The sequence below is a fragment of the Lepidochelys olivacea genome, assembly GCF_965140295.1.
Source record: "Lepidochelys olivacea isolate rLepOli2 genome assembly, chromosome: 6".
NCBI lineage: Eukaryota > Metazoa > Chordata > Testudines > Cheloniidae > Lepidochelys > Lepidochelys olivacea.
Genome location: NC_140416.1, coordinates 14,646,202 through 14,666,698, shown reverse-complemented (window position 1 = coordinate 14,666,698; position 20,497 = coordinate 14,646,202). Strand labels below are relative to the sequence as shown.

At 45.9% G+C, this 20,497-nt stretch overlaps 1 protein-coding gene across 3 annotated transcripts in view; it reads left to right on the top strand.

The window, feature by feature from the left end:
- LOC311521884 (NACHT, LRR and PYD domains-containing protein 12-like) overlaps positions 1-20,497 on the top strand; it is a 214,173-nt gene that overhangs the window by 87,559 nt on the left and 106,117 nt on the right. For all 3 annotated transcript variants that reach the window (XM_084630573.1, XM_084630571.1, XM_084630572.1), the window contains one exon: positions 11,352-11,522. In XM_084630573.1, coding sequence (XP_084486699.1) covers positions 11,352-11,522 — 171 coding nt within the window. The remainder of the gene's footprint in view (positions 1-11,351; positions 11,523-20,497) is intronic.

Genomic DNA, 20,497 nt, shown 5'->3' with positions numbered 1-20,497 from the left:
ATAAACTGTTCCTCCTATTCCATCAATTGATTTTCAGTCTAAAAGGGCATATGTTTATCGAATATTATGGCCCCTCCTCTTTTTGTTTCTTTGGCTAAAGACAAAGAATCTGCAGAAATAAATTACCTCTAATGCCCATAAACCCCACTCTCCCTGAGAATCAGTCTCCTGCAGCAGAATGTTCTGGAAGTAGGGTCTTTTTTATTTTTTTTATTTTTTCCCATTTCTTTGACATTCAAAATGTTGTTTTAAAGGGTAGAACTACTGATAATAATAATTTATTTTTCTGAAGATTTTAAAAACTGTGTGTGCGTGTGACATATCATTGTAGAAGACAGACTTATGAGCAGCCTTACATTGCCTTACTGAAGTAGCTCCCACCTGGACCATTAGCAATCCACCTGCCAGCATGCAAGCCACACTCTGAGTGTCTGTGTGTAACTGCAGCCTGCCAGCCACACTTAGGTTACCCTCTTCTTCTCACCAGTCTGGGTTATATTTCAGGATGACCCCAACACACGCCCAGTCCAAGATTTCCCCACAAAATGTATGTTCTATACTGCCCAGCTCTCTTCTGTAGAGTACAAATTATATAAAGTCTGTCATTTCTTTCATAGAAATAATATGCCAGTTTACTATTTCAAACACTACAATTTAAACACACTGGATTAGATAAAACAATAAAACCAGTTTATTAACTACAAAGAGATTTAAAGTGAGTACAAGTAATGAGGCATAAATGGCAAAAATGGTTACAAGAAAAATAAAGATAAAATATTTACTAATGCCAACTTAACAAACTACATTAGATTGAAAGCAAAAATTCCCACAACATGCTTCCGCAGATCACTGACCCAACTGATAGGTCAGAACCCCTCCACCATTCCAGTGCTGCTCCCTTTGTCTTTCTGGTGCCACGAATTCAGTGGGCAGAGAGAGAGGTGTATCCCTGGGGTGTCTGTCACTCCTTTTAATAGTCCTGTCCCCACTTTGAGAAGCATTTCCAGTTGGGATTTGGGAGACAAAAAGTCTATGGGGAAGGCTGTGCCCTGCTGCTTTTCCCTCTCCTGTTTAATCCTCCTTTATCTCCCCTTCCTGCTTGATGACTGTTTCCTGAATACAAATTCTGCAGAGCACACATTCCTTTGCTTGAGGCTGATCTGTTTGCCAACCTCAGTTTGGATCATGTGTTAGTAACACCGTATAGTGGAATCTTATAACTTCACACACAATATTGCCACACATATTTTACCAGGACAATAATGACCAGCAAATCATGAGTTCTCAAATGATACCTCACAAGGCATATTTTGGACAAAGATTATTACGATAGTTTGCAAGATGTGGACACAGGTAATCTCGGCACAATTTTGGGTGGTGGGGGGTTGTTTTTGTTTAGTTTTTTCCCTTTCTTTTCACTAAAGATTGCAATCCAGCTAGTCTTTTCCTCTAATTTATAATTGAGGATTGTCTGCAGAGAGGCTGTCTGATGTGTTGAATTCTGTTGTGGGAAATGGCTCTCCCATTTCTAATTAAATTGTATAAAATGGTGGGCCTTGATATGGCATGATTTCAGTTTGTAAACTTCCACACCTATCCCATTTATTATTTTCCCTCCCTGCTCCTACATTCCCTTTCATTTAAATCCAAACAAAAAATACCAAAATATCATATAAATCTGTCCCCAAATGACAGTGGTTTCCTAAGACCCTGTACTCTCTGAATAACACTTGGACTAAAAGGGAAACAATCCAGGGAAGTACATTCTCCATATATGGGACCTCAGCCCTCAACCCCAGGGATAAATTACCATCTGATCATTTGAGTTACAGGTGAAGGATTTACACAGAATCCCAGAGGACCCCTCTGATTCCCTCTCTCTTTTCTCCAGTCTCCTCCATCTCTGAGCTCCCCCTTCTATGCACCCCCTTCATAGCCTTTATTTTCTCTATTTTTTAATACAGAACACAGCTACCACAGAGTTTTTCCCACTCCAGTGAAACCAACTTCAGAGAATTTGCTTTACAGTGTTGAGATAATTACTGTTCATCTGCTTGTTCTGAAGGACTTCCAATAGTTTGCTTCTGGTTAATATTTAGGGCATGGCTACACTTGCAGATGTAGAGCTCTGTGAGTTAAACCAACTCTTGGAGACCGCAGCAGGGAAAGCGCTGCCAAGTGTTCACACTGTCAACTGCAAGAGCAGTGGCGTGGCCACATTTGCGGCACTTGCAGCGGCATTGGGAGCGGTGCATTATGGGCAGCTATCCCACAGAGCACCTCTTCCCATTCTGACACTGCAGCTTGTGGGAAGGTGGCGGAGGTGGGATAGCTGCCCATAATGCACCACTCCCAATGCCACTGCAAGTGCCGCAAATGTGGCCACACCACTGCGCTTTGCATCCCAGCAATCCCTGTGCTTCCATCCACATTTGGCGCCATCTTTCAATGGTTTTGGTACTGCGTGCTCTGTTTTCCCTTTCGGTCTGCGGGAATGGATCCCAATCTTGTGAGGAATATGCTGATGGGTCTCCCCAGCACATCATGAATCATGCAAGTCTGGGATGACGAGCAGTGGCTGCAGAACTTTCAGATGAGAAATGACACTTCCATGGGACTGTGTGCTGAGTTTGCCTCCACCCTGCAGCACAAGGACACGAGACTGAGAGCTGCCCTGCTGGTGAAGAAGTGGGTGTCTATTGCAGTTTGGAAGCTGGCAACTCCAGACAGCTACCAATCGGTCACTAACCAGTTTGGAGTGGAAAAGTCGACAGTTGGAATCGTGTTGATGCAAGTTTGCAGGGCCATGAATCGCATCCTGCTCAGAAGAACCGTGACTCTGCACAACGGGCATGACATTGTGGCCAGCTTTGTACAAATGGGTTTCTCTAACTGTGGAGGTGTGATAGATGGGACACATATTCCAATTCTGGCACCAGACCACCGAGCCTCTGAATTCATAAATTGGAAGGGGTATTTCTCTATGGTTCTCCAGCCACTTGTGGATTATGTGGGCATTTCATTGACATTAATGGAGGCTGGTCCAGAAAGGTGCATGGTGCACGCATCTTTCGGAACACAGGCCTGTTCAGGAAGCTGCAAGCCAGGACTTGCTTCCCAAACCAGAAGATCACCATAGGGGAAATCGAAATGCCCACTGTGATCCTTGGAGACCCCGCTTACCCTTTAATGCCGTGGCTCATGAAACCCTACACAGGGAGCCTTGACAGCAGCAAGGAGTGGTTCAACAACAGGCTGAGTCAGTGCAGAATGACTGTTGAGTGTGCTTTTGGCCATTTAAAGGGCCTCTGGTGCTGTCTGTTTGGGAAGCTGGACCTGGCCAATGACAACATCCCCACAGTTACAGCCGTGTGCTGTACCCTCCATAACATTTGTGAAGGGAAGGGTGAAATCTTTACTCAGGCATGGACCACGGAGGTTCAATACCTGGAGACTGAATTTGAACAGCCAGAGACCAGGGCTATTAGAGGGGCCCAGTGCGGGGCTGTAAGGATTAAGGATGCCTTGAGGGAGCAATTGGATGCTGAAAGCCACCAGTAATGTTTGGTTCCCTGCACGAGAGTGAAGTGCAGTGGTTCCAATGCTAGTAGGCATCTGTGTTTGCTACGTATGATGCACTGACTTGCACAACCAATATTCCAATTGTAGTTGCTGCTTGTTGTGTGCTCCACAATATCTGTGAGAGTAAGAGGGAGATATTTATGGCAGGGTGGGAGGTTGAGGCAACTCGCCTGGCGGCCAGTTTCCCACAGCCAGACAACAGGGCGATTAGAAGAGCACAGCAGGGTGCGCTGCACATCAGAGAAGCTTTGAAAGCCAGTTTCATGACTGGCCAGGGTACGGTGTGACAGTTGTGTTTGTTTCTCTTAAAGTTACCCGCCCCCTATATATATGAAAGGAAATAAAGTCACAATTGTTTAAAAAAAGTTCTTTTTTATTTGTTGCACAAAACACTGAGAGAAATCAGAAGCTAGATGGAGGAAGAGGGTGGAGGAAGAGGGAAGGACAAGTCCAGAAACCAAATCAAAATTTAGGATATGCCAGCTTTCAGCTGCTTGTGCAATCCTCTGGGGTTGACTGTGTGGGTCCCCGTAGCCTCACCCCCGCCATGTTCTTGGGCGTCTGGGTGAGGAGGCTATGGAACTTGGGGAGGAGGGAGGGTGGTTATACTGGGGCTGCAGCGGCAATCTGTGGTCTTGCTGCCTTTCCCGCATTAGATCCACCATACAGCGGAGCATGTCAGTTTGCTCCCCCATGAGCTTGACCATAGTGTCCTGCCTGCTCTCATCGCGCACGTCCCTCCTCTCTTCGTATTCATGTAACACTTTATGCAACTCCGCAATTGTTTGCCTCCACGCATTCAACTGGGCCCTATCAGTGCGGGAGGACTGCATGAGCTCAGCAAACATGTCGTCCTGAGTTCGTTTTTTCTGCCTTCTAATCTGGACCAGCCTCTGGGACGGAGTAGATAGGGGCCGCATTGAAACATTTGCACCTCTGCAGGAGGAGAAAAAGGGAGGGTAGTATTTTAAAAGATACATTTTAGAGAACAAAGGGGACACTCTTTCTCAGTGAAACAGGAAATTCATAGTACACAGCACATGTTCTTTCTGTACAAGGTCTCATTTTGCCTCTTATACTGAAGTGCCTGCCACTTTGGTGTGAGTAAGCCACCACATGGGGCCAGGAAACAGAATTCAGCTTGCAGGCAGCCATGGTAAGCCCTAGGGGCACGCAGGGTTCTGCTTCTTCCGCATTCATTTCAATGCTTTCAAACTGCTGGGCCCCCTTTCCCATAGCAAGCAATGCCTGGTGGGTTTGCCATATAAAAGGAGGGCCTGCGGGCTCTCTGGGATGATCGCTTCACACAACACCTTCCCCCCACACACACACACCGTGTGGCTCCGATGAGGCTCTGAGCAGGGATGAGCCCTTTAAACTAAACGCGAACATCCCAGCACAGCTGGGTTTCTCCCCACCCCCCACCACCTGGCTCTGATCAAGCTCTCATTCACCAGAAGTGCCTTCTCCAGGGTCATGGTCCAGGAGCATGCCTTGGGAGTTGGGGGGAGGCTATTGGCTCCAGCATTAAGAACAGTTCCTGGCTAGGGGGGGAAACAGATTCCCCACTTGCTGCCTGTGCACTGTCCTCCTCCTCTTCATCCTCCAAAAACTCATCCTCCTCGCTCCGTGCTACTCCCCCCTTGCAGGTGTCCATGGATAGTGGTGGGGTAGTGGTGGCATCAACCCGCATAACCACATGCAGCTCATGGTAGAAGTGGCATGTATGGGGCTGTGACCCAGAGCGCCCGTTCGTCTCCCTGGCTTTTTGATACGCTTGCCTGAGCTCCTTGATTTTTGTACAACACTGCTCTTTGTCCCTAGAGTAGCCTCTTTCCGTCATGGCTCTGGAGACTTTAGAGTACGTATTTGCATTTCTTTTTTTGGAACGTAGTTTTGCCATAACAGATTCGTCTCCCCAACATGCAGTGAGATCCAGTACCTCCCATTCGGACCATGCTGGAGCTTGTCTGCGAATCCAGGACTGTGTGGTCTCTTGTATGGTGGACTGTGCTGATGGTGACCAAAGAGGAAACTCAAAAGTTCCCAGGGCTCTGACTGCCTACCTGGCTAGTGCATCGGAGTTCAGAGTGTTGTCCAGAGCAGTCACAAGGGAGCATTCTGGGATAGCTCCTGGAGGCCAATATCGTTGAATTGCAACCACAGTACCTGTAACCTGGAACTGTGATCTTGATTTTAGCGCTACTCCACTTGCCGAGGTGGAGTACAGAAATCGGATTAAAGAGCCCTTTAAATAAAAAAAAAACTGGTTTGGTGGTGTGGACGGAATCAGTTTTATTTCAAAGTAACTCGGCTAATTCTGAAATAACCACGTACTGTAGACCAGGCCTTATTCTCCTTTTCATGGTTTCACCATTTTTTAGGATTTTTTTCAGTAGTTTATTATTAGTTTCTACCTCTGCAGTGTCTTCTTTTGTGTCTGAGATTAGGATCATACTATCCCAAGCTATCGGAGTGTCATTTTTTCCTTGCTTAAAGTCTCTCATTGTATAATTCTGATTTTAAAAATAAATCATAGTTTAATTAGGAATTTCCAGTTTACTCAGAAATTTCACACATTCTGCCCAGATGAGGACCTAGCCATATTGTTCAAACCACTTTTCCTCTCCAGACAGGATGACTCTATTTCACTGCATCTAAACTTGAATGTAAAAACATTGCCTACGTTCCAGATAATACAAGAAGAACTGACCACTTCTTCCATGGTTTACGGCACTATGACCACATCTAGTCAATGTTCCAGTGCCCCCCAACTGGCTCCCTGTGAGCTCTACTGCCCCTTTAATGCCATGAACTTAATCCTCCATGAAATTCCCGGGAGGAGCAAGGCCTGGGCCCAGAGAGACCTCCCAGCCAGTAGGAGCAAACACAGAAGCAGCTTCAGCATGGACCAATGGACACTGATGTTTCAGACTGCCTGTTGCATAGGGTTGCCAACTTTCTACTCACACAAACCCAAACACCCTTGCACTGCCCCTCCCCTACTCCTTCTCTGAGCCCCCTCCTCTCAGGCCCTGCTTCTGCCCTAGATAGGAAATTCTGCCAGGGACCTGCTTGCGTTGCCTCCCCCGGAGCTCCGCGCTGCCAGCTGGGAGAGAGGGACCCCTTCTCCGGAGCTGCATGCTGCCGGTAGGGAAAGGGCTGGGGGGAGACCTGTAGACCGAGCCCCAGGGCAGCCTGCCTGACGGACACTGGTTTGTTGTGGCAAGTTGCTCATAACGAAAACAAGGCTGCTGGCAGTGGATTTGTTTTTCATATTTCAAACACACCTAGAGAGTTTCATGAGCTGTGAAGACAGATCTAAAACAGAAGCCAACACTATGGGCCTCTGAACCAGACTGACTGCTTCCCCTTAGCACTCTTCATTACCTTCATTTTAACTTCTTTGATATATTGCAATATTTCCAGCCTCTAGGAAATCTTAAGAGTATGAGATCCAGCTCCCAATGCTCTTTATTGTTTGTAAATCACAGAAGGGGAAGTTAAAAAAGGTGAGAAGAGATGGAGCAGAGAAATTGGGTAGTGCAGCTTGCAGTCATGGGGATATCTTTCCATCTGCCAGTGGATAAGAATGGCACATCCTACATTGCCTTTTATCCGAGTTCTGATTTTAAATACCACTAAGGAGTTTTAACTGTGGCCTGAATTAACTTGCCCATGGCCCTGTATTAATTTGTCAGTGTCAAAGATGATCCCTGTATTTGGTCAAGAGTGTGGGGTTTTTTTCCTCCATCTACACATGTCAAGAAGCTTCCAACCTTTTGTTTCAGATGCAGACCTAATCACAATTCTGGAGGTCTTTATCACCTTGAGATTGAATTACTGCAGTGTGTTCTGTTTGGGATCATATAAGACAATTCAGAAAGTTCAGCTAGGGTAGACTGTACTTGCCTATTTATAAAGTGGAACATCAACACACTTGTGCTATAATGTCTGCACTGGCTTCCTACTGATTTTATGCAAAATGTAAAGGTCCCATTTTCATCTATAAAACCTTAAATGGAATAGGTGATGGCTACCTAAGAAACCACATCTCTTCTTACACAGTATGGCAGCAGATGTAATCAGCTGAGCAGCAGACCTAACCCAAACCTCTGCCAAGCACTGAGCCCCCTCCCACACTCCAAACCCTCATCCCCAGCCACACCCTAGAACCCTCACCCCAGAGCCCTCACCCCCAGCCAGAGCCCTCATCCCCCCACACCCCAACCCTCTGCCCTACCCTGAGACCCCTCCTACACTCCGAACCCTTTGGCCCCACCCCATTAACTTTGTTCTGTGCAACAGTATGGAGGTGATTAGTCACACATCACCTCCATATTGGTGCACATAACAAGATTCCTTCCGCCCATGATTGGGAAAATACTGTTCTCAAATCAGTCCAGTCTACAAATGATGACAATTTGTTATTTTTTTTTTGCATTTCATGGTACAAGCTCATATTCTTGTATGATTACAGACTTTTGTATTTCATGGTACAAGCTCACAATGTAGTATGATTACAGACTTTTGCTTTAACGAACAGAAAAAAGTATTGGAAAATGCATACAGTATATCACCTGGGTCTAAGTATTTCCCAAACTTTCAAAAACATGACTATTTTGAGTGAATAGCTGCATTATCAATCATATTTAGAAGGTTTCTGACACTTTTGGTGAAAATTAAACTTTTTATTTGAGTTGTTGCCATGTTTGTGATTTTCAAATTTTTCTCAGATTGGATAATCAATAATGTTTAATCATTAGAGAAAAAACACGCCACTTCCCATATCTACGTCCACCCTGGTGATTACTGCCAAATATGTGCCTAACATGACAGCAATGAAATTTTTCTAGCTCATGGGTTACCCCTTAGTGCCCAGAATGGGTCTGGTCTGGTAATCTAGTAAAAATAAGGGGTTTTAGTCCTGCTTCAAGTGTAAATCTGCATGTAAACTTAATCATGGAGCTGCTAATGCCTTTGTGAACATTCCTGTCTCCCACTGAGTGATGTTGCATTTGGATTGTGTATGCATCTGCTGGGAAATAATCAAATCTATTTTGGGGTCATGTGGTTTTGATGTATTCCCCATCTCTTTACAGTACATCACAATATGACATATTAGCAAACCATCCTAGTACAGAATTCCAGATGAAAACAATGAGTGCTCTTGTAATTTTGCTAGAACACAATTTTGCCCTTAAATGTATGGCAGATTTCTAAAACACTGCAAATGGCACCTGACATTTCAAAAACATCTGAGTCAGTCCAACCTTCCCTCTCCCTGTCCCCACACTCACACACACTAGAGTTCCCTCACTTCCAGGGAACCCATTTTGAATTTTTGTTTTCCCCACCAACAGCTCTTCAAATGTTTGCTTGGGTCAGGTCTGGTCAGTAGTTAGATCTTTTTGAATTCTTCCAACACACTTTAGCAAATCACAACGGGTATCATGGTGAGAAGCCTCATCAGTAGCTCAGGCCCTAATGTTCAACACCTGATTGGTAGGTAGCTCTTCCTTAAGAGCCTCAATCATGAGGGGGAAAAAGAAAAAAAAATAGGTCATGTTGGTTAAAAAATATGGGGGCCCTTCTGATACTGAGAAACATGAGGGGCTAAGCACAGCTCTATGCAAGAGAAAGGATGGTCGTGTCATTAAATTGCTGGATTGAACTCAAGACACTCTGTGTGACCTTGGGCAAGTCATTCAATCTCTTATGGATCTCAATTCTCCATTTGAAAAATGAGAATAATAATATTTCCTTACCCTACCATTCACCTGTCTGGTCTGTTTAGATTGTAGGATCCTCAGGGCAGGGTCTGTCTGTGTGTAGTGTTGCTCCTTCTTCTCGCACCAGTGTCCTGTTCTGACACCAGCATTACCCTCAGCCAAGTGGTGGTGGGCGTCCAGCACATTGCAGATCAGAGGAGAAATCGGTGACAGGGAGTCTGGGTAAACTCTAAGTGAAACTTGTCATATTTACATTTATTCACCTGTTTTGGAATGAGAGGGTCAACAGCAGAGGCTCCTCTTCCAGAGATCTGAGCCCAGCACCAAATTCCCAAAGAGAAACTCTGCCTCCAGAATGGACTCTGATCAGCACCCAGGGCAAAGAACAAACTCTATTACTGTTGGCACAGCTACGTCCTTCCCAAAGCTTACCCCCAACACCACTCCTCATATGGGGGGTGTCTTTCCTTTTTTATCCCAGTTGGGTCCTTCTTTACCATCATGTGTCTTCTCCCCACTTTGGGTCCTTTTTCTCCTCAACTTCTTGTTTGTCTTCCCTCCTTTCTTACCTTTACATTTTGTGGAGCTCTTCTCTGTTGATTCATCAAGAACACCCTCTCCCTACCTCCCCTGTCTAGGGTTTATCTCTGTATTTTCCCACATACACCCATGAATTTATTTCTTCCTCTCTTCAACACAAACATAGATTCTCTCATCGCATTGGGGCACCTCTCTTCCTCTCTCCAAAATATCTCAGGGGCTCTACCAACCATGACAGAACTTGGGGGACCGCAGGGATTGGGGGCTTCTCTCCCTAATACAAATTCAGGGCTCCTTTTCTCTCTCAAACATTAGGACTTTCCTCCCCATTTGGCGAAGCGACCATATTTTGAAGGCAACTGTAGTGATGGAGGAGGCCGTGCAGGTGACAGATGCGATGGGTGGGGTGTCTCTACATGTGTGCAAGATTTGGCAGCTGTTGGGGGTGCAGAGGGTTCCCTCTGAGCCCTGGAGGGAGGGTGGAGGGCGGAGTGGTAGAATATGACAGCCATACTGGGGGCTAGTCATTGAGATGCACATGGTCATAGCCAGGCTGCTGCCATAGTTCCACACTCTGCTGGCTGGCAGCTCCACCAGGAGCCCAGACTCTGCAGGGAGGGACGCAGAATCCAGCAGAAAATTTCTGTTGCAATAACTCCACCAGTGTTTCTTGAACAGACCCTGGCAACAGGGTCACATGGTCGCCCTCCTCTCAGGGTCTCTTCTTCCCCAAACTTTGGGGATCCCCTGGTTGTGGGGCTGGTCTCCTCTTTGTCTTCCAATTCCCCCAGCCTTTGCTCCCGGGTCTCAGTGGAAGGTGGGTGTGACGCTGCCAGTGCTGGGCCTTGGTCACAGCTGCCTCCCCTCCCCAGGCCTGGGGCTCAGAGCTGGGGGCAGAGACAGGAGGCGTCTGTGTCCTGCAGGGCAGCAGCAGAGCCAGTGCCGGGGGCGCGGAGGGTCAGGATCTCCCAGCTCCTCCTGCTCTGAGCCTGGCCCAGCTGCCTGGGGAGGGGGCTCCCCCTACAGCCTCCCTGTAGTGATGAGCCTGCTCTGATTGGGTCGCACCATCCCAGGGCTGATCAGTGCCAAGTCCAGCCTGATTGGCTGAGAGCTGGGTAGGTGGGACTTAGGGTAGCCAGATGGCTGTCCCTTAAATTCTGGTTGGTCAGTGGAAAGGGTGAGGGGCGGTGCTTAGTGAGGAAGTTTTACCCCAAACCTTAATCCTTATTGGTCAATGGCAGAGGTTTAAGGATTGGGGGGTCTGGGTCATTCACAGTCCTGATTGGTCAAGAGTCAAGTGCAAGGGGTGGGGCTTGGGCAGGAAGTCCCACCCAACACTGGTTTCTCATTGCAATAGGGTGGGGGTTGGGAGAGTTGGTGTAGCATGTGGATTGGTCAGGGACAGGGAGGCTGGTGGGCGGGGCCGCCTGTCAGAACAGCTGTGACGAGCCCTGTTCACACTGTGATCCCCCTTCTCTGTGTTCCTCTCTCCTGCAGCTTGTGGAAATGTCGTCTCACAGCCGCTGGCTGTGGGGATCTCGCTGCTGTTCTCAGAACCAGCCAGAGCCTGACAGTGCTCAACCTGGCTGGTAATAAACTGGGAGATGCCGGAGTGCGGCTGCTGTGTGAGGGACTGAAACACCCGAACTGCAAACTGCAGAAATTGGAGTAAGTAACATTTGGCCTCCTCGGTGTATTTACAGGTGTCCTCTGGGTAAAGTGCTTGACGCAGTGAGAGATGGTGGAGGGGAGGAGATTTTTTTTCTCTCTGTTCCACTCTGATGTTTCTCGGGGACTGAGAGTCACCTCGTTACTCTAGTAGTAGCTGGGTAAGAACCAGGATCCAAATATTCAGGACAGCTCCCTGAGCTCCTCAGAGACTTTCCTTAGTAAATACAGAGTGCCTTTGCCTACACTCTGTTATACTGAAAACCATCATTTGTTATATTCATAGCCAGGGTGATCCCGGCCTGCTGTGATGTTCCTTTTCACCTCCAAGTGGTTTTGATCATTTGCCATGGTCTTTAGTGGTTTTCCATTGACTGTTATGGGATGTGGCAAGGGTAGACAACACAGGGTTCTGTAGATACGTTACATGTTATACTCGATGAATAAATATCCTGTAAGATGTGTTTGTTCTACTGAGTTTGTCTGGTCTTAGGTGAGAGCTGTTTGCAAAGAACAGCGGACCCTTTGCCAAGGCCGCTCTGTCACACCAACCCAATTTTCTTTTCTCTTCTTACACCACCTCCAACTCATGCTGACCCTGGTGTTGTTCCTGGCAAGGGTTTTAGCGAATAGGTGATCTTGGATTTTGCTCGGACCATGACCAGGCCAGGGCTCAGTCTTTTCCTCTCTCAGAAGCAGTTCTACAGCCGAGTTCTAGCTGTTGAGAACACTCTGCTCCAATGCTCTGGAGTCTGAACCTGGGCATCTCCAGTGAGATTGTCCCTGTGGAGCGCAGTTGATACTATGTCTGCTACAGGCCATTGGCCTTGGCAAATAGCAATAACACAACTCCGCACCATACCTCTAACACTGCACAGCCACACACAAACATGCGTACAGCCATGCCCAAGGGATCCCATCACCTCTGGTGCTTAACCTGCTCAGAGGAAATATAATCACATATTTTCCACCGCCACGTCCCTCTGCACTGTTTTAGCACAAGCACTTGCAAAACAGCTGCAGTCGTGCAACGAGTCTTCTCCCAGTGATGTTCCAGACTGTCCCTGCCCATCCTTCCATGAGCATTTTGATAATTCAGAATCACTGGACTCAACACAGGGAACTTTAGGGGAAATGTAAGGGCCTGTGATGTGCAGGAGGGCAGACTAGATGAGCTAATGGTCTCTTGTGGCCTTAAACTCTATGAAGCTCATTCTGTCACCTGCCAAGCTGCTCACTGGAGTTAGTTGCAAAAATTCATAATTTTGGTTCAAAAATGAATGAAGTACTAAACAAAATATTCCAAAGAGAATTGTTTCCATTTTTCAGCAAGCTGTGCCACTCGTATTCCTGCTGCATGCCAGCCCCAGAGTAGGTGAGGGGAGACTAGTTGGTCTCTGCTTGGCCTGGCCCCAAACACCCACCCCTCAGATTTACAAAGACACAATGAATGAGAAATACAATGTTATAGCATTAGTACTTCAAACACATGTCAACTTAAAAAAAATATTTGCTGCATTGGGAATTCTTGTGCAAAAATATAAAATGCTACAACATGGCCGTGCTGACTAACCCCTGATTTACATGCATGAGCACAGACACCCCACAATGCATAATGGCTGCCTGTTGACAGCATCTGCAGCAATTTCCACTCTCCTGAGATGTGCTAAAGAGAACACAAGGGCATGGTAATGAATTAACAAATTAACACCCGGATGAACCTTACCCTCTGCATTCCTCCACCCCAACTAAATCCTCTTTTCTATGGTTCTCCATCACCCACTGATTGGTCCCATCCTTCCAGCCCCAAGGAAGTCCACCATAGAAGGTGGGGAAGAACTTTGGTGAGCATTCTCTGAGCTGCATGGAGGACCCCCAGGAATATCCTTCCTTTGGGCCCAGAGCACTCTCATCTCTAGCTCCTAAAGGAAAACACTGGATAGAGAGAAACTGAGTTTAGCTATAAACATGATTGAAGAAATGAATTAAAAGTAAATTAAATCCAACTCCTCACCGCCCTGACCACCAACCCTCAAAGCTGCTGGTGCTCTTCATGATCCACTCTGGGCCTTCAGGCTCAGCACATGTTTTGGGGTGGTGGGAGTGGCAGTAGAAGCTGCTGACCCTCTGTCATGGCGTCTATAAGTGTGAGGGTGTTGCTGCTCACAACACATTTGCAGCTCCTTGTGCAGGTCACAACCATTTAAAGCAGGTGCAGCAAACCAAAAAGAGTGACTACATGTACACAAAAACTATAAGCTGTAGACATTATGCATATACTCCAGGAAGCAGCGCAAGGAAATGCAGGATAGGTGCAACAACCCCGAGGCCTGCAACTATACTCCTAGTGAATGTAGTTCTGTCATAAATATAAAGGGAAGGGTAACCATCTTTCTGTATACAGTGCTATAAAACCCTTCCTGGCCAGAGACGAAACCCTTTCACCTGTAAAGGGTTAAGAAGCTAAGGTGACCCCACTGGCACCTGACCCAAAATGGCCAATGGGGGGACAAGATTCTTTCAAATCTGGAGGTGGGGAGAACAAAGGGTTTGGTGTGTCTGTGTGATGCTTTTTGCCGGGAACAGATCAGGAATGCAGACTCACAACTCCTGTTAAGTTAGTAAGTAATCTAGCCAGAAATGCGTTAGATTTCCTTTTGTTTAATGGCTGAATGGAATGTATATTCCTGTTTTTGTGTCTTTTTGTAACTTAAGGTTTTGCCTAGAGGGATTCTCTATGTTTTGAATCTGATTACCCTGTAAGGTAGTTACCATCCTGATTTTACAGAGGTGATTCTTTTACCTTTTCTTTAATTAAAATTCTTCTTTTAAGAACCTGATTGCTTTTTCATTGTTCTTAAGATCCAAGGGTTTGGGTCTGTGTTCACCTGTACAAATTGGTGAGGATTCTTATCAAGCCTTCCCCAGGAAAGGGGGTATAGGACTTGGGGGGATATTTTGGGGGAAGACGTCTCCAAGTGGGCTCTTTCCCTGTACTTTGTTTAAAACGCTTGGTGGTGGCAGCATATGGTTCAAGGATAAGGCAAAGTTTGTACCTTGGGGAAGTTTTTAACCTAAGCTGGTAAGAATAAGCTTAGGGGGTCTTTCATGCAGGTCCCCACATCTGTGCCCTAGAGTTCAGAGTGGGGAAGGAAGCTTGAGAAGTACATTGTGGGCACCCAAGATAGAACTGCTAGTGTGGATGCACTGCATTATTGCAGCTACCAGTTCAGTTACACTGATGCAAGTTGCAATGTGGAGTTCTCGTACCCTATTTAGGGTCTTGACAATTAGTACGAGGACTTTGAATTTAGTCTGGAAGGGAATGGGAAACCAACTGACTTGGTGGAGCATCAGAGAGAGGGGCTCACATCAGCCACTGTTGCTTAAAAAAGGAACTGCTGCCACCTGAATGTGGTACTTACCTCCCCACCCGGGACATGATTCGTGTCAGTCTAACACTATTCACTGAGGTCTAGCCATTGCTTGGCAACACTTGTGGTTCAATATTAAAAGTATTTAAGAGACCAAATAACCAAGCTTAGGTTAGTTTATTAATAGGGGACAAAGCAGTACAATACGAAAAGGAGGCATACATACACTCCTTCTGGGAACCAACTAATGTCTCAGCACATTCACCTTACACACAAGTTGTGCTTCAAAAATATGCATCCAAGATAGCACAGCATGGTTATTTCCAAATTAGAAGGCACTGAATATGTCACCCAGGGCTAGAAATCACCAGTCAGCTTTCTTAACTTTTCTTCTTGTATCATCGTGTATCTTTCTCTTTCTTTTGAATACTACACTGTAAGAGCTACGAAGGCACTACCCAACCTGTACTGGGCTGTACAATGGATGTATCGTGCCTTCAATTGGTTTTATATTTGCTAATGTCAAAAGCTATCTTTTGCCTTGTAGAGTACACATATTTGAAGTGAAGCTGGAAGTACTACCTCCTGTTATGGTAGCCTGACACTTCCATGAGTAGACCTTGTTTTCTGTTGCTTATAACTTTGCTAACCTTAACCATTTTGACTTAAATTTTCCATGCTGGGTGTCTGCTTCAAGCCGGATATTTTTGTGAAATTTCAGCCTAAATGGTTCATCCATTTTCATCCATAGGCTAGGAAAACACGCTCCTTTCCCCCAAGTAATTCTAGTGAACTTTGCAGTGAGAAGCTCTATCATCCCCATGCTTTGGTGCAGGAATTTAAAATTTGGCAGGGGAAGCATTTCTGACAGGGATGTGCCTATTTCTGTTCCTGTGAAAATCTGCCCCAATTTTCAAAGTTATAAGCATTTGAAAAATCTCAGTCTCGATGCTCAGTGGAGACTTATTTCAGATTTACAGCTAGAATCTCCAAAGCTCCCTTCTTCACTGAGCATGTTCCACCATGGGGCTCCAGAGGGCTGAGTCAGCCCTGACTGGGACTGCTGGGGAAATCAGGATTGGATCGGGGGATCCTGACTTCCGTCTTGAGGGGTGGCACTCTCCAGTCAGAAAGGGGTTAAAGAACTCATCAGGGCACATTCACCCCCAACCTGGCACACCTGTGAGACCTATTGCACCTGGAGAGGGGTGGCTCCTTGAAAGAGAGGATCACAGCCCAGTGCAGGTTGGCAGGGAACCTGCAGAAGAGATTCTGCTGCCTGAACCCTCTGGAGAGACAGAGGAACCATCTTTACTCTGCTTTGCTTTTCATTAGAGCCCAGGTGCTCATCCTTGGCCTCTGACATGCAGGGTGTTAGGAACCCAGTCCTCTTCTCAGAGACTATTTATCTTTTACCTTGCGAGGGACAGTGGGGTGAGCCCAGACTGTTTTGTGGGTTGCAGGATTATTTTCTTTGCTTTTTTCTGTCTTGGACTGTGGCCATGCCTTAAAGGAGGAGAAGACACCTCCCAAAGACTGACCGCTGGAGACCTCACCCTGCACTCCAAACCAGTGCTATAGTGACATCTCCAGCCAGAAAGGGAGCTTAGGGATGAGAGAGGTGCCCACCCTCACCTCACAGGCGTTATGTAGAGGTAAAACCTGTGACAGAGTTTGAATAGGAATCACCAGTTTGCTCAGAAATTTCACACTTTCCGCCCAGACAAGGACTTAGCCAAACAGTTCCATCTATTTCTCATCTCCAGACTGGATCACTGTAATTCACTGCACCTAAGACTCAATCTAACACTGCGTATGTTCCAGCTGATTGAAAGGAACTCTCCACCTCTTCTGTGGTTTATGTCACTATGACCATATCAGGTCAGTGCTCCAATCCCTCCATTAGCTGCCAGTCAGTTTCTGTTGCCAATTTAATGCCCTGGTCTTAAACCTCCATGAAACTCCAGAACCAAGCCAAGGACCAGAGTTGACTCCCAGTCAGTAAGAGCAGACAGAGAAACAGCTTGATGGACACTGATGTAATTTGTCTACCTGCTACAAGTTGTCTCTCTCGACATTCTCTTCCTTGTGCTGATTGGCTGTTTCTTGCAAATCTGTCCTTTCCCCTCCCCTCATGGTCAGTGCACCTCAGCCTCTTTCCATGCTCCCCTCTTTCCTCCCTCCCTTCTTTGTCCCCTTCCATTCCTATCTCTTTTCATTTAGATAATCCCCACCTAGCAACTCCCACCCAAAGAATTATGGAAAACCCAAATGCAAAGATTCACCCACCTTCCCCCCACAACAAAATAACAAACAAAAGGTCACTATTGCACTGTTCATTCTGCTTGTGTGTTCTGTCCCTGTCCCCTCCCTTTTGTCTGTCTTGTCTAATTACATCATAAACTCTTCAGGAGAGGGACTAGTTACTACTCTGTACAGCTCCTAGCACAATGAGGCCATGTTCTTGGGTGAGCCCCAGGCACTACTACATTATGTGATTACATCATTCCCATGCCAATGTTGGCACACTGGGTGTAAACCAGTCTCTTCCATTCCCCTCTGTCATCTGCTGCTGCTTCCATTTGCTCTAAGGTGTTGAGATGGACTATTCTGCCCTCCCTGCTAAGGCTTCTGCTCAAGGTTTCTCTTGGGCACCCTTGTTTTCTCACAGAATTTGATTTCCACTTGATGACTTCATGTGGGAGTCTGTGTTGGTATCTGGTGTACATGCCCCAAATATGTTCAGTGTGCCCTCAGATTGTGTTGGAAATGAGCTGCTCGTTGGTGATTTCTCAGATCTTTTTGTTGATGACGACGTCTTTCCAACCAATGCCAAGAATCTTTTGCAGGCACTTATTTTCGAAGGCATCTAGTTTTCTGAGTAAAGCTTCGTAGCTCTCAAGCTCTAGCAGCCTTATGTTGACACTGAGATTATGTTTGAAGATTCTCAGTTTTATTCTGGTGCTGAATATCTTTGGTTTCCATACATTGCTGAGTTTAGTAAATGCCTTTCCTATACTATTCCTGTTAGGGAAAAAGGGTTCCCCTCCCATCTAGGGTCAGGAGGGTAGCTTTCCCTGGACTTCTGTATTAGCCAAACAAAACACAGAGTCTTGGCTCTTTGATAAAGTGAGGCACTTTATTGCTAGCAAATACGACAGCTGAAGGGCTCACCAATTCCTTTTCAGAGGAAAATGGTGAAGCCCCGAACAAAGAACAGGGATGAGCTTTTATAGCTTGGTTCAACATACATTGTGATATCTCTTCCAGTTCGAACCGGTTAACCCAGTCTGTTTGAAGTTCTGGGGTAGGTAAGAGCATGGAGGCTTATCTGTATAAGGAATTCTCTCCCCAAAAGCAGGGAGTGCAGGTTACACACAGTTCACATTCTTTCTATCCATAAACAAAGTAGAAAGGACAGATAAGCATAGAAAAAAGACAGCAGCGTAGCTTTACATGATTATAGGGTCGCTTTCTGGGTTTTTTTTCCCTATTATTCCTATACAACCGCATTTGCTCCAAACCCTCAGACAGTGACAAATACCTACAAGATCTTTATCAAGCATTCCTAAAACTACAATACCCACCTGGGGAAGTGAGGAAACAGACTGACAGAGCGAGACGGGTACCCAGAAGTCACCTACTACAGGACAGGCCCAACAAGGAAAATAACAGAATGCCACTAGCCATCACCTACAGCCCCAGCTGTACTTCTAAAACTTCTCCAGAGCATCATCTACGATCTACAACCTATCCTGGAAAATGATCCCTCATTCTCACAGACCTTGGGAGGCAGGCCAGTCCTCGCTTACAGACAGCCCCCCAACCTGAAGCAAATACTCACCAGCAACTGCACACCACACCACAGAAACACTAACCCAGGAACCAATCCCTGTAACAAACCTCGTTGCCTACTCTGTCCCCATATCTACTCTAGTGACACCAGCGTAGGACCCAAACACATCAGCCACACCATCAGGGCTCATTCACCTACACATCTACTAATGTGATATAAGCCATCATGTGCCAGCAATGCCCCTCTGCCATGTACATTGGCCAAACTGGACAGTACCTACATAAAAGAATAAATGGACACAAATCAGACATCAGGAATGGTAACATACAAAAGCCAGTAGGAGAACACTTCAATCTCCCTAGACATTCAATAACAGATTTAAAAGTAGCCATCCTTCAACAAAAAAACTTCAAAAACAGACTTCAAAGAGAAAGTGAAGAGCTACAATTCATTCAGAAACTTAACACCATTAATTTGGGCTTGAAGACGGACTGGGAGTGGCTTACTCACTACAAAAGCAATTTTCCCTCTCTTGGTATTGACACCTCCTCACCAGTTATTGGGAGTGGACCTCATCCACCCTGACTGAACTAGCCTTGTCAACACTGGTTCTCCACCTGTAAGGTAACTCCCTTCTCTTCATGTGCCAGTATATTTATGCCCATATATGTAATTTTCACTCCATGCATCTGAAGAAGTGGATTTTTTACCCACAAAAACTAATGCCAAAAAAATCTGTTAGTCTTTAAAGTGCCACCGGGACTCCTCATTGTTTTTGTGGCTAGAGACTAAGACAGCAACCCCTCTGATACTTTCCTATACCTGATGTCACTTCCTTCTGGAGCTATCTGATGGTCAATGTGGTGCTTCTGAGATAAGAAAGTAGAACAATTTGTCTGATATTTTTGAATTCTAATGTGCTGTTACTGCTTGACCTCTGGGGTTCAAGGATATTTGCTTTAGCATAATTAACTCTGAGCCCTGCTTAGCCTGCTATTTTTCCCAAGTTGTCTGACTTTGTAAATTTTTGGGGCTGTTGCTCAATAGCGTAATATCATTAGCTAAGTCTCGGTCTTCCTGGCATTTGCTGTCTACCTATCCTAGACTGGTGTTTGTGTTACTAATACACTTCTGCATTGCTGCATCTTGTGCTTGTGTCTTTCAGTCCCAAGCCCAGATAAAGCGGGGAGGGTCGAGTGCAAGGCTAAACACGTCGTCTCGTAAAAACACCTCACCAGTTATAGAAACAGAACCAGGCTACCATTCCGGTAAAAATGAACACTGCTTCCCCTTTGTGCTTCAGGAAGGCTCCTGATGAAAGCCAGTCTCTGGAAGCCAAGTCCCTGAAAAGTTGGATGCTGAAAGCAAGAAAACGCTTCAGGGCTGGTTACTGGTATGTGAGAACAATGTTTCACACATCAACGATCTTGCAGATCATGAGAGTTATGGACAAGTATAGACTTGAAATCCTGGGCATCGGTGAGAGCAGATTGAGAGATGTGGATAAGAAGTGCTTCAGGCAAGAGAAGAAATATCTGATTTATTCAGGGCGTAGTGACAACAAGCACTCAGAGGGAGTAATTCTCATTATAACAGATTGTGCAGAAAAATCACTCATCAACTGGGAACCTACTAACCAGCGCATCATAGACGCCAGACTCCAGGCCAGATTCCTAAAGTTGTACAGCACTGTGGTCCAATGGAGGAACAGAGCAATGAGGATAAAGGTGAGTTCTGCTACTGTAATACAAATAATAATAATAATACGGCTCTAACTCCAGTAACATGAAGGACCAAATTTTGAT